Raw genomic sequence first — 13,245 nt, forward strand, 5'->3', positions numbered from 1 at the left:
CTATCCATACTATAATAGTTTTAATGTAGTGTATCCTGTCAAATCATTGGTTTCTATTACATGTTTTTTTTTTTTAAAAAAAACATTGCAGCATCAAACAGAGACGATTACAATCCCTGATCACGGAGTACAATCAGCTCATCAGCGTAACCTATAGATTCATGCACACATGAACAAAAACACACACTTTCAGTGCTGTTTTCTGTCATTATAAAATTATTATATTACATTGCAGGAATATTTTTTTGTTTGCATGAAACTACGTGAGAGTGATTTTGTTTTAATGGATAATTTAAAGCCGCTTTGCTGAATATGCTTTTGTATAAGTGTGATATTTAAATGTCAAGTGTTTTCCCTTAAGGAGCTATACCAGATCAGAAATTCATCTCAGTCAATTGTCTGTGCAGACGACGTGCAACACTGATGAAAAGCAAATAATCTAACATGTCCAAGTCAGTACTGAAGGTATTTCTTTCCCCGCTCATTTGTTCCTATTTCAGCCTCTCACTATGAGCACAGTTTGAGATGGAAATGCTACAAAAACATCATGCTGCGTACCATATTGGATTGTCCTTTTTCTAACAAGATTTCTAGCAGGCATCCATCCATATTTCACAGCAATGTGACACTTTGTTAGCGCGTGTTCATATCAGTGTCACCTTCACCGACCCTAATTAGCATCAAGAGATCAAAGGAGTGCTGTAGCTGTGATATTCAAATGACCAGCAAACAGGTTGTCATTTCATCCCCCCGGCCCATTTAGACAGTCACTGAATACAACGCATAGCATGGCTTGTTAAAAGCCTCTCTGCGGTGCTGTTAAAACGTTGCATCAAACCCAACCAGGCATGCTCAAATCTGAGCACCTGCCTCTAGTTTTACGTTATCTTTTTATATGTGTATGCATATATGAATGAGCTGGGTGTGTGTAGGCAGGTTGAGAAAGGCCATAGTTACACAGTAAATGTTTAGCATGTATGCATATAAATGTGAGTGTGTGCTGTGCGGAAGCTAGGAAGAAACCTACTGTCTGAGACCTCCTCCTTAACACGAGACCTGCTTCCCTTGTTAAGCAGTATCTCCATGGAAACAGGGGCGCTTTGTATTTTAATGCACATACACATGCCTGGAGGCTGCAGATGAGATGAAGCTTATGGACAGTGAGGAGCTACTACCCCTGTGCTGGCACAGCTGTCAGTCAAATCAGGTCAACATTCAAACTTTAAGTCTCATCAAAATGGTTGTAAAAAATAAAGTCACACACACAAATGGAAGACGAAATATCCATAAAATCGAATACTCTTTTGTTCCATCCTGTAAACATGCCGTTTAGTTGGGCATTTAAAAAAAACGTCCTTATTTCACACAAGCATTTAAAGTACATAAGCAGAGTTTTAAACATAAAAGGAGAAGGCAGTTTTCTTGGGAAAAACACAGATTTGTGCACACATGGATATCAGGGTCAGATGTACAGCTTTGAAGTCGGACTTAATTACATGGGTTGGGGATGGATGTTTTCCCTTGATATTGAAAGTCAGCTGTAGTTGTGTGATTAAAGGACCACGACTGCAGAGAAACCCAAACTGAATTACTGCTTAAACTCAATGAATGCCGACGCTTTACAGGAGCTAAGGTGCCAGTCGCTGACTGTTCTGTCAACGTATCCCACTGAGATCTTAAGCTGTTCTCAGAGTTTTTGGTGGCCCACCACCGTTGATTATATTTCCCCTCTGTCAGGCCTGACTCCAGACAGACTGGGTCCTCCATCTCATGATGTCAGCCCAGTGAGCCCTGAACCAACCACTCCAGGAGCTCAGTCTCCATCCCACCTCCACTACCACAGCAAGGCCCAGCACAGACGCTTCTCCATGGAGGTAAGTAAAAACTCAAATTGCAGTATTACAGTACAGTAAATAAACCAGTGCAGTGGAATTATAAGACGTGCGTGTGTGTGTGTGTGTGTGTGTGTGTGTGTGTGTGCGCGCCACATCAATCTCCTGCATGTTTGTATTATCTGTTGTTTTCTCCTTACTACACTGATACAAATCATTGTACCATTTGCCTATATGTGTCACAGCATGCAAAAACCATGCTACAGTCCAAAATTGAATTTTTAATTTTTTTAATGAATCATAAAACTTCAAAGCCTGTGGATTAACATGCAAAAACAGATTGGTTTAATTTTCTATGAATTTGTTGCTTAAACGTGTTACACTGTGTCTGTTCTGTGAATTATTGTGGTTTAGCAATGATGCATAAATAGTAGTCTATAAATCATCACTTACAGCATGTTTGTAAATGATTAAACGTCCAATAAAAACTCGACCAGGGTTACAAGAAACTGTTAATCAATCATAAACCACACAGTGCTTGGACATTAGCTGGAAAAATGTGCTGCCACGTGACTGTAGAGTGGACAACCAGATGATCTGGCAGAGACAATATATACATTGAGTCACAGAAGACAGGAAGAGGAAGTCGTAGAAAAGGAGATGAGAGCAGGGCAGACAATCACAACAGAAGGAGACAAAAACAGAAAGTAAAATTATCAAAGGTCCAAAACACAGCAACATGAAGATGAGATGTGAAGACTGACACTAAAAAAGATGTCAGACAAAGAGACAGAAAGGACGAAGGCACTGAAGGAGAGACAAGACGGAAGGAGATGAAAGGGAAGCACTAATAACAATGCAGTCAAAGCAGGGACCATGGAGTGAATCACATTAATTCCATCAGGAAGTTTTACTGAAAGGTGAAACTATAAAGATTAAAACTGATAACTTCGTCATCAGAAGGACCCAGCAGAGGTAGTTTGGGTATCTGACAACAACCAGGAGGAAGCCCCAGGGAAGACCCATTACAAGCTGGAGAGATCGTATCTGTCGACACTATGAGCTGGTTAAGGTGGCCGGGATGTTGGAAGTCTGGGCTTCTCTGCTCAGACTGTTGCCTCCACGAACTTAACCCAGACAAGGGACGAATGGAAACTGATCGCTAGAATAACAAAGAAACTCATGTGAACTGAAATCCATCATGTCTAGAAAAAGAAATCTGGATGATAACAGAATGGCAAATGTTCCTTCTTATGTGCAGAGGTAATGAATTGTTCTGAAGGATTTTACAGCTTCTTTTAAAACCTTCATCTGTCATTTGAGAACTGAACAAAAGAAACTGAGAAAACTCTTAATACTTAGAGTATTTAAGGATATCTAAGTGTTGTAGAGCAGCGGTCTCCAACCTTTTTTGCGCCACGGACCAGTTTATGCGGACATTATTTTCACGGGCCGGCCTTTAAGGTGTCGCGGATAAATACAACAAAATAAAACTAGTACTGGTACCGAAAAAAATAAGATTTATTCATAACACACGTGAAAAACCCAGGAAAACCGAGGTAACGATAAAAACGATAACAAAATAACGCTGAAAACCAATTAAAAACCCTGAAAACCATACATTTCACACCTGAGCCTCAACTCTCGTGGCCCGGTACCAAACGACTCACGGACCAGTACCGGTCCGAGGCCCAGGGGTTGGGGACCGCTGTTGTAGAGTATTCAGTGTCACTGAAATACCTGGTTTAAAGAATCTCAAAGGAAGACGACATTTTGATGGCAGTGAATTATTCATGCAACGATTTGATTTTGATGTAAAATCAATACTTTGCTGTGTGTATGAGTTCTTTCGTGAAAAGCATCTTCAGAGGTGAGGCGCTAAAACATGTCGTGTCACAGCACTACAGAAAAACTGTAATATAATAGATGGTAGGGTTTGGATTCCTGTAATGCCTTCCATCTCACACGCTGCTTTCACACTAATTTGTGTTTTGCCAACTGACTGAAAGGAAACTGTCTAGGTTGGAGTGCATATTAAAAACATGAAACATCAGCCAGACGCAGATATCACCAGTTACACGAGGAGATGTCCTCCTCCCCACGAGTTATTTCTCCATTTCCACCTCCGTGGGCTCAGTGAGATGAGTCAGAAGCTTTTAACCCTGCGCGCTGCAGCAGACATTTTTATTGAAAATGTGAGAGTTCACAGTTCTACCTTTGCAGAAAAAGTCCCCGTGGAGCAAAAGTCGTTCACGCCACACAGCACAGACAGTCGAGCGAAGCCACGAGAGAAATGAGTGCTCAGTGAGAAGACAGAAATAGGTTGCAGCCTGCGAGCTTACACAGACTTGGACAGCTTTTGTGTGCAGCTCTTTCTAATAAAAGGCTTTAAATACTGTAACTAATTAATGTGCTTTAATAAGAGATCGTTTCATGGATTCGGCACTCCTCTGCTCACCTTCAGTCTGAGCAGAGTTACAGTAAATCCAAATAGCCCCTGTGTGGGTGCTGTCTTATCAAGTAACACTTTTTGACCACACACTCTTTAATTACACGTCATGTTGCAGTTACTAAAAACGACTGAGTTAATTGCTCAAGGGCAGTCATTAATGACTGTTTAATAGCAGCGCAGTTACTTCACTTTATGCTTTCATTAAAGTGTCATTTCTTTCATTTTAACATGCAAAAGAGCAAAATGGAATTTAACCTATAATAAATGCGCACTGCCTTATCAGAATCAGAATCAGAATCAGAATGGGTTTATTGCCAGATGTTGAGGTTTACAACATTAGGAAATTGCTGCGGTGCTTCAGTGCAGACTATAAGAATTAAAGTGCTATGTAGAAAGAAATATATGTGCATGCGATATACATGAGATATATACATGAGAATAAGAATTATGAGTGCTACGTAGAAAGATATATACATGAGTGCAGGTGGTGATCAGTGCCAAACATGAAATGATGCAGTGACACAGCGTAGGGTCATGTGTTAGTGGCGGGGACAGTCATGTGGTTATTGTTCATGTGTCCAACAGCAGAGGGGAAGAAACTGTTCTTGTGGCGAGAGGTTCTGGTGCGAATGGACCGGAGCCTCCTGCCTGAGGGGAGCAGGTCAAACAGACTGTGTCCAGGGTGAGAAGGGTCAGCTGAGATCCGGGCTGCACGCCGCAGAGTCCTGGAGGTGTACAGGTCCTGCAGAGATGGGAGTCTGCAGCCAATCACCTTCTCAGCAGAGCGCACAACACGCTGCAGTCTCTGTTTGTCCCTGATAGTGGCTCCAGCGTACCACACGGTGATGGAGGAGGTGAGGATGGACTCGATGATTGCAGTGTAGAATTGCATCATCGTCCGTGTTGGCAGGTTGAATTTCTTCAGCTGCCTCAGGAAGTACATCCTCTGCTGGGCTTTCTTAATGACGGAGGTGATGGTGGGCTCCCACTTCAGGTCCTGGGTGATGGTGGTACCCAGGAAGCGGAATGAGTCCACAGAGGTGATGGGGGTGTCAGTCAGGATGATGGGGGGGAGTGGGGCTGTGTGCTTCCTGAAGTCCACAATAATCTCCACTGTCTTCTGGGCATTCAGCACCAGGTTGTTGTGGCTGCACCAGGACACCAGACGTTCAACCTCCCTCCTGTAGGCAGACTCGTCCCCGTCCGAGATGAGCCCAATGACGGTGGTGTCATCTGCAAACTTGATTAGCTTGACAGACTGGTGGGTGGAGGTGCAGCAGTTGGTGTACAGGGAGAAGAGCAGAGGAGAAAGAACACAGCCCTGAGGGGAGCCGGTGCTGATGGTCCGGGAGTCCGAGACATTCTTTCCCAGCCTCACATGCTGCTTCCTGTCCGTCAGGAAGTCAGTGATCCACCGGCAGATGGGATCAGGCACATTCATCTGGGAAAGCTTGCCTCGGAGATGGTCTGGAAGGATGGTGTTGAAGGCAGAGCTGAAGTCCACAAACAGGATCCTGGCGTAGGTTCCTGGGGAGTCCAGATGCTGCAGGATGAAGTGTAGGGCCATGTTGATGGCGTCGTCTACAGACCTGTTGGCTCTGTATGCAAACTGCAGGGGGTCCAGGAGGGGGGCCGTGAGGGTCTTGAGATGGGAGAGAACTAGGCGCTCAAATGACTTCATGACCACAGATGTCAGAGCCACGGGTCTGTAGTCATTTAGTCCAGTGATCCTAGGTTTCTTGGGGACAGGGATTATGGTAGAGGACTTGAAGCAGGCAGGCACATGACATGCCTGCAGTGAGGAGTTGAAAATGCCAGAAAACACTGGGGCCAGCTCGTTTGCACAGTGTCTGAGGGTGGCAGGAGACACACCGTCTGGGCCGGGAGCTTTCCGAGCATTCAGACTCTTAAACTGCTTCCTCACATCTGCTTCATGAATATGAAGAGTTGTGGTCGGAGGAGGTGGTGTGAAATCCTCTTTTGTGTGGGGTGAGGAGGGGGTGTTGCAGGTGAACAGTTTGAAGGTGGTGATGGCTCTATGGAGGGGGGAGAGGTGGGGGAATGAGTGTCCAAAGTGCCTCTATTGTTGGGGTCGTTGGAGGTGTGAAGGCTGCCTGATGGCTCGTCAAAACGGCAGTAGAAGTCGGGTGTTGGCTAAGAGCAAGTCGTCAGTGGAGTGGGGGGTTTTAGGCTTGTAGTTTGTGATATTCCTAAAACCTTTCCACACAGAGGCCGAGTCATTCTCTGAGATCTGCTGCTGCATCTTCTCAGAGTGCTGATGTTTGGCAATGTCCACTTCTTTAGTGAACCTGTACTTGGCCTCTCTGTACCAGTCCCTGTCTCCGCTTCTGAACGCCTTACTCTTTTCCAGCCACAGCTTTTTGAGTTTAGGAGTAAACCAGGGTTTGTCATTGTTATAACTCACCCTGGTGCGTGATGGCACAATGCTGTCCTCACAGAAGTGGATATAGGAGGTGACAGTGTCCGTAAACTCGTCCAAGCTGTTAGAAGCAGCCTTCAATGTGTCCCAGTCTGTGGTCTCCAAACACGTGCGAAGCTTCTCCACAGCCTCGTTGCTCCACAGTTTTTTGGTCCTCACGACAGGTTTGGAGAGCTTCAGCCTCTGTCTGTATGCGGGGATTAGGTAGATCATGACGTGGTCAGAAAGTCCGAGTGAAGCCCGCGGCACCGCGCGATAGGCCCCGCTGATCGTGCTGTAGCAGTGGTCCAATGTCCTCTCCTCTCTGGTCGGGCATTTAATATACTGCTTGTATTTCGGAAGCTCATGGCTCAGATTGGCTTTGTTAAAGTCCCCGAGAGCAATGATGAGAGAGTCCGGGTATGTCCGCTCCATGTGGAGAATCTGCTCCGCGAGTGCGCACTGAGCTGCTTGCGCATCCGCGTCTGGCGGGATGTAAACAGCGGCCAGGATGAATGAAGCAAACTCCCGCGGAGAATAAAACGGTTTGCAGTGAATAAAAATATATTCCAGAGAGGGAGAGCAGTGCTGAGCAATCACTGTTACATCTGTGCACCAGCCACTATTAATGTAGAAGCAGACACCTCCACCTTTGGTTTTACCGGAGAGAGCGGCCTGCCGGTCCGCGCGCAGCAGATGAAAGCCCTCCAGCTTGAGCGCGCAGTCCGGGATGTCCTCACAGAGCCACGACTCCGTAAAACATAAGACACAGGAGGAGGCAAAGTCTCTGTTCATGCTTCTCATCAGGGCCAGTTCGTCTATCTTATTCCAGAGTGAGCGTACATTAGAAAGGAAGATCCCAGGAAGGGCCGTTCTCAGTCCGCGTCTCCTCAAACGCACGAGTACGCCGGCTCGCTTACCTCTCTTTCGACGTCTCACTTTCCTGATCAGAGTCAGCAGTAAATCTGCCGCAGATGCGACAAATATTGGAAATAAATCCACAGGCGTTGTAGTCCTGCAGTTAAGGAGCTCTTCTCTGGTGTAAGAATATCCAGAGGAGTGCCCAGACACAGAAGAAATGCACAAAAACAAGGCAAAAGTAACGCACTGAAGCACCAGGGCATCCATACGCGGCGCCATCTTGGATATTTAAGTGTGTATGTAGGACATATTAAATCTGATATGTATTTTAACCCCCCGCTCCCCAACGTCTCACTTAAGCTCCTCCCTGAGCCTGGAGGGAGGAGCTTATACGGGGGTTGTTTGATTGTTAGGGTTTCTTTCTAATGTTTAGGTTTTTACCGTACAGTAAAGTGCTTTAAGATGACTGTTGTGAATTGGTGCTTTATACAACACTGACTTGAATTGAATTGAAATCATCCTGTAGTAACTATATAACTATTTCAAATTCAAATTTTATTTGTCACACACACACACAACCATACACAGTATGACATGGGGGTGAAATGCATGTAGCTGTACAATGCCCGACCATTACATGACAGAAGAAAAGTTTTACAATATTTACAATTTACAGTTTACTACAAAATTTACAAATTAACTTAGGAATTTACAGTAAAGAATGTGCAAATAGCAGAAAAGATTATAAAGATAAGGATTATAAATTATAGGAATTATAGGATTATAGGAAATGTGTGGTGGTGCGTGTGGTGATGTGTGTGAGAGTCCAGTCTTATAGTGATGTGTGTGGGAGAGTCTAGTCCTACACCTGGTTCAGGGCCCGAATAGCCTGGGGGAAGAAGCTCCTCCTCATTCTTTCTGTTTTGGCTTTAAGGGAGCGGAAGCGCTTCCCAGACCTCAACAGTGAGAAGAGTCCATTGTTGGGATGGGAGAGGTCCATCATAATCTTCCTAGCTTTGGACTTGCACCGCTTGGTGTAGATGGACAGCATGTCAGGGAGCTCTGATTGAATGATGCGTTCGGCTGAGCGCACCACTCTTTGCAGATCTCGTCTGTCCTGCTTGGTGCTGTTCCCAAACCAGGTGCAGATGTTTGCCGTCAGGACGCTCTCGATGGTGCAGGAGTAAAAGTTCTTGAGCACCTTCAGTGGCAGATGGAGGTCTCTAAGTCTTCTGAGGAAGAAGAGACGCTGACGGGCTTTCTTAACCAGGGAGTTGATGTGGCAGGACCATGACAGGTCCTGAGTGATGTGGACACCCAGGTATCGGAAACTGTCCACTCTCTCAACTGGCGTGCCACTGATGATGAGGGGTTTGTAATTCCTCGCCTGCTTTGTAGTGAGGTCCACGATCAGCTCCTTAGTCTTGCTGATGTTTAGGAGGAGGTTATTCTCCTGGCACCAGGTCTCCAGGTTCCTAATCTCCTCCAGGTAGGCCGTCTCGATGTTGTCGGAGATCAGGCCCACAACAGCAGTGTCGTCAGCAAACTTGACAATGGAGGTGGTGTCTGATGTGGCTACACAGTCATAAGTGTACAGTGAGTACAGCAGGGGGCTTAAAACACAGCCCTGAGGCACTCCAGTGCTGAGTGAGATGGAGGGGGAGACTTGTTTTCCCACCCTCACTGATTGGGGTCTGTCTGTGAGGAAGTTGAGGATCCACTGACACAGTGATGAGCTGAGTCCTAGATCCGTCAACTTGGTGAAAAGCTTAGATTGAATTATTGTGTTGAATGCTGAACTGTAGTCCACGAACAGCATCCTAACATAATTCCCTCTGCCAGTGTCCAGGTGACTCAGGGATGTGTGGAGCAGGTGAGATATGGCATCGTCTGTGGAACGATTAGTCCGGTAAGCAAACTGAAGTGAGTCGATGGTGGCAGGAAGTGAAGAAGTGATGTGATCTCTCATCAGTCTTTCAAAACACTTCATCACAATTGAAGTCAGTGCTACTGGACGGTAGTCATTGTGGCAAGCGGGCTGTTGTTTCTTTGGAACAATAATGGACTGTTTGAAGCACGTGGGAACCACAGCTTGGGCCAGGGAGAGGTTGAAGATCTCTGTGAACACCGGTGCTAGCTGGTCAGCGCAGGCTCTAAGGACCCGGCCAGGGATTGCATCTTGTCCTGCTGCCTTCCTGGTGTTCACCCTCCTGAAGGTGTTCCTCACGGCATGCTCTGTGATGATGAATGCATTGTCTTCACTGGTGCACTCCGAGCGCGCGCAGCCGTTTGTTGTTTTAATTGCTGCGGCGTCGAAGCGAGCATAAAATGTGTTCAGCTCATCAGCCAGTGAAGCATCGGCATTCATCATTGAAGAAGCTGGTCGTTTGTGGATGATCTGATATCCTCGTGTTGGTGTTGTTCCCAGACCATCATGAAAATGTTGTTCCAGGTTCAACATTGCAAGTGACCAATCACATTGTTGTGACGTTATTCCTTTGCGCGCCAAGCCATTCGTGCATTTATGAAATTCCAATGTTGCAAGGACAATATCAATTCTGCTTACTGTTTATTAAAGGGTTATGGTTAGGGTAAGGGTCAGGGTCCGTTGATCGGCGGACAGAGGCGGTTTCACGCAGCTTTAGTACAGTTTTTTGTTTTACGCCAGTTTTTCCCGAAGTCGCAAAAGTATGACGTCACAACATTCTGATTGGTCACTTGCAATGTTGATCCTGGAACAACATTTAGTATGATGATCTGGGAACAACACCAACACGAGGATATCAGATCAACCGGTCGTTTATAGTCCGTTTATAGTCCGACTAGAGTCACACTGTCGTAGCTGTGACTCTAGTTTTTCCCCATAGCTCCGCTTTGCCTATTTGTGGGGAGATTTCCATCTTTTACTAGATCTTTGAGGTTTTGGCTGCAAGTAATTAATTTCTGTTTAATATGAATTTCTATGAATGTAGACAACTACATGCCAAGTAACTAGACTCAATCCCTGTATTATCACAAACACATTGCCAGTTTGATCCCATTCTGTCACAGAATGATAGCAGACTGATTGTCTTATTGCTGCTTCATCACAGTCCTGATGCTCTAAAGACACTCGGAAGGTGGCAACTGACTGGAGAGTCATCGCAGATCTGGTCCCCATCTTTGAAGCAGCCATTTGAAAGGCAACAAGACTGCATGTTCTTTGCACACGGTCAAAATAATTGTGGTAGTGCCGCAGTTTCCAACCACTATTTTTACCCAGTCTGACTTTGGCATGATTTAATAAGGTTGTGTGATGTCGGTTGTGTAGCATTGTGTGGACTTTGTATTTTGAAGGCAGACATGACTAACAAGTGAATTGGACTGAGTGAAAATAAACAGACAAAAAGTGTTAAGCAATGACGTAATTTAAAAATAATAATAGTTATAAATGGTAAAAGAATTAACAGTATTAATGACAATGGCTCAAAAAGTACAGATTCTCCGCAGCCTTCGGGAACAGTAAAGCCATTATTGTGGATTACAGATGACAGCTGAGGTGTGTGGAGACCAAGAGAAGGCCTAAAGGATATTCACTCCAAGAAATATCCAGCCTACTTATTGAGGTCAGGTCAGTTCTCTTGTTAGATGGACCCGTGTGTTGAGGATGAGACTGCTGGTGGAGCACCAAGCTGACAGGGTTAGCAGTTCCTCCCTGTATGCAGTCTCCTCATTGCTGGCGATTAAACCGATGACTGTTGTGTCAACTGCAAATTGTATGATGGTGTTGTTGCATGAACGGTTTTTGTGCCAGGATCAGTCCCTCGAAGCACTTGGAAATGAGAACGTACAGTTTTTATGAATCACTTTTATTCTTGCAGGACGTTAGTAAGCGCATGTCCCTGCCAATGGACATCCGCCTGCCTCCAGAGTTTCTGAAGAAGTTGCAGATGGAGAATGAAAACTCACCGCTCTGCAAACCTCTCAGTCGCATGTCTCGACGCGCCTCACTGGTTAGTGATGTGTCTGTTTTTGCCATGTTTGTCTGCCTTTTTAATAGAACTTTCTCATTTTAGTGACTTTATTGGCTTTTCTTCTTGCTCCTAGTCTGACATAGGATTTGGGAAACTGGAAACATACGTTAAGCTTGGCAAACTGGGTGAGGTAAGTTGTAACAGTAACAGTTTTCATGTTTCATTAAGAACATACACATAGGTTAAACACTCAGTTTTGCTTATAAAGGCTTTGAAACGAGTGAAATGACGTGGACACATCTGCATAGCAGCCATAATAAGAGCTGGGTGAATTCTCTAAACACCTGAAATGGCATCATTGCTTCCTGTATTACCTCTTTTATCAGAGGGCAACCCTTTGTGAAAGGAAAGGAGATAGTGCCGTCCAATATTTCATAGTGACACACTACAAAAACAAACCATCAACAGAAGGTTATCATGTAAGCTGCTGCTCCGTTTCTTATCTTACAGGTTACAATGTGATGTTAATACACGTTTTGTACTCTGTACAATTTGTTAAACCCACCGGTGAACTTTAAACACTTTGCCGTCGTGTTACGTAGTTGTTGTTTCAAGTACTTTGGAATTTGTATAGTGCTTTTCAACCTTACTGACCAATCAGAAAGGTTATGCCACGTTCATGCACTTCTGTCCACTCCACTTTATCTACCTCACATCCATGACCAGTGTGGAATCACCAGTTAACCTAATATGCATGTCTCCGAGTAGGGGTCAGTGTACTCATGGTTGGTCAAGTTACTTGAATATAGTAATTAGTTCCTAATTACTGATCACTTCTCAAAGAAAGTAATCCCGTTACTTTACTGATTACTTATTTTCAAAAGTAATTATTTACTTTGTTACTTTGTTACTTTTTAAAAGCACGATACACAACCTGAATATGTAATAAAGCAACAGACCTTTCAGCCATTTTTTTCTGTATAATCCATCATATGAAACTGAATCAAATGAAAAAAAGTATCTTTTTAAAACTTGTTTTATTACTTTTCATCTTTTAACGTTATGCACATTGCATCAAGCAAAAATTCATTGCGTTAAATGCAGTTATATGCAACACTGTTTGACTTGAAGAAATCTGTTTAACATTGAAACCTATTTTCTGCATATTCCTGCATATAAAATTAAATAATTTTAAACGCTAATGTTTTTGTCACTTTTTATGGACTAAAACTCAAAGTGATATGAGTACTTCCACACTTTAAACGCTGCATGGTCGTGTTCTCTCCTGCACTCCATATTATCCATTGTTGATCTGCACATGTCTGTTACCATGGATGTCGCACGCTCGTACGTCATTAATGAGACACTCACAAACAAAATCACGGTTTAGTAACGCAGCGTGCTTACGGGAAAGTAACTGTATTTAATTACCTTTTTGCAATAGTAATCCCTTACTTTTTTCAAGTAATGAGTAAAGTAACTGGATTATAGAGAGACCATGCAGGAAAGGCCCCAGTCAACCAGGAAATGTAAATCAGGAAGTTTCTTGCCATGATTTTGAGCTGTATTAAAATGATGAAGTGGAGTTTGTAGTCTTCATCATTTTGGACATAGTTGTATTTTAATTAGTTTGCCAAGTTCGCAGAATGATTTCAATAGGTTTTCATATTTTTAAAGTCTCATTTTTATTTTCATTTCAGTTAACTACGTTTTTAGTTTAAGTTAACT

General features: G+C 44.1%; 1 protein-coding gene across 5 annotated transcripts in view; it reads left to right on the forward strand.

Moving 5' to 3' along the window:
- Window positions 1–13,245, forward strand: part of cdk18 (cyclin dependent kinase 18) — a 68,390-nt gene that overhangs the window by 34,131 nt on the left and 21,014 nt on the right. For all 5 annotated transcript variants that reach the window (XM_082533589.1, XM_082533591.1, XM_082533590.1 and 2 more), the window contains 3 exons: window positions 1,738–1,874; window positions 11,425–11,556; window positions 11,651–11,707. In XM_082533589.1, the coding sequence (XP_082389715.1) occupies window positions 1,738–1,874; window positions 11,425–11,556; window positions 11,651–11,707 (326 nt within the window). The remainder of the gene's footprint in view (window positions 1–1,737; window positions 1,875–11,424; window positions 11,557–11,650; window positions 11,708–13,245) is intronic.

This window comes from Aulonocara stuartgranti, assembly GCF_965226115.1.
Source record: "Aulonocara stuartgranti genome assembly, chromosome: 5".
Classification (NCBI taxonomy): domain Eukaryota; kingdom Metazoa; phylum Chordata; class Actinopteri; order Cichliformes; family Cichlidae; genus Aulonocara; species Aulonocara stuartgranti.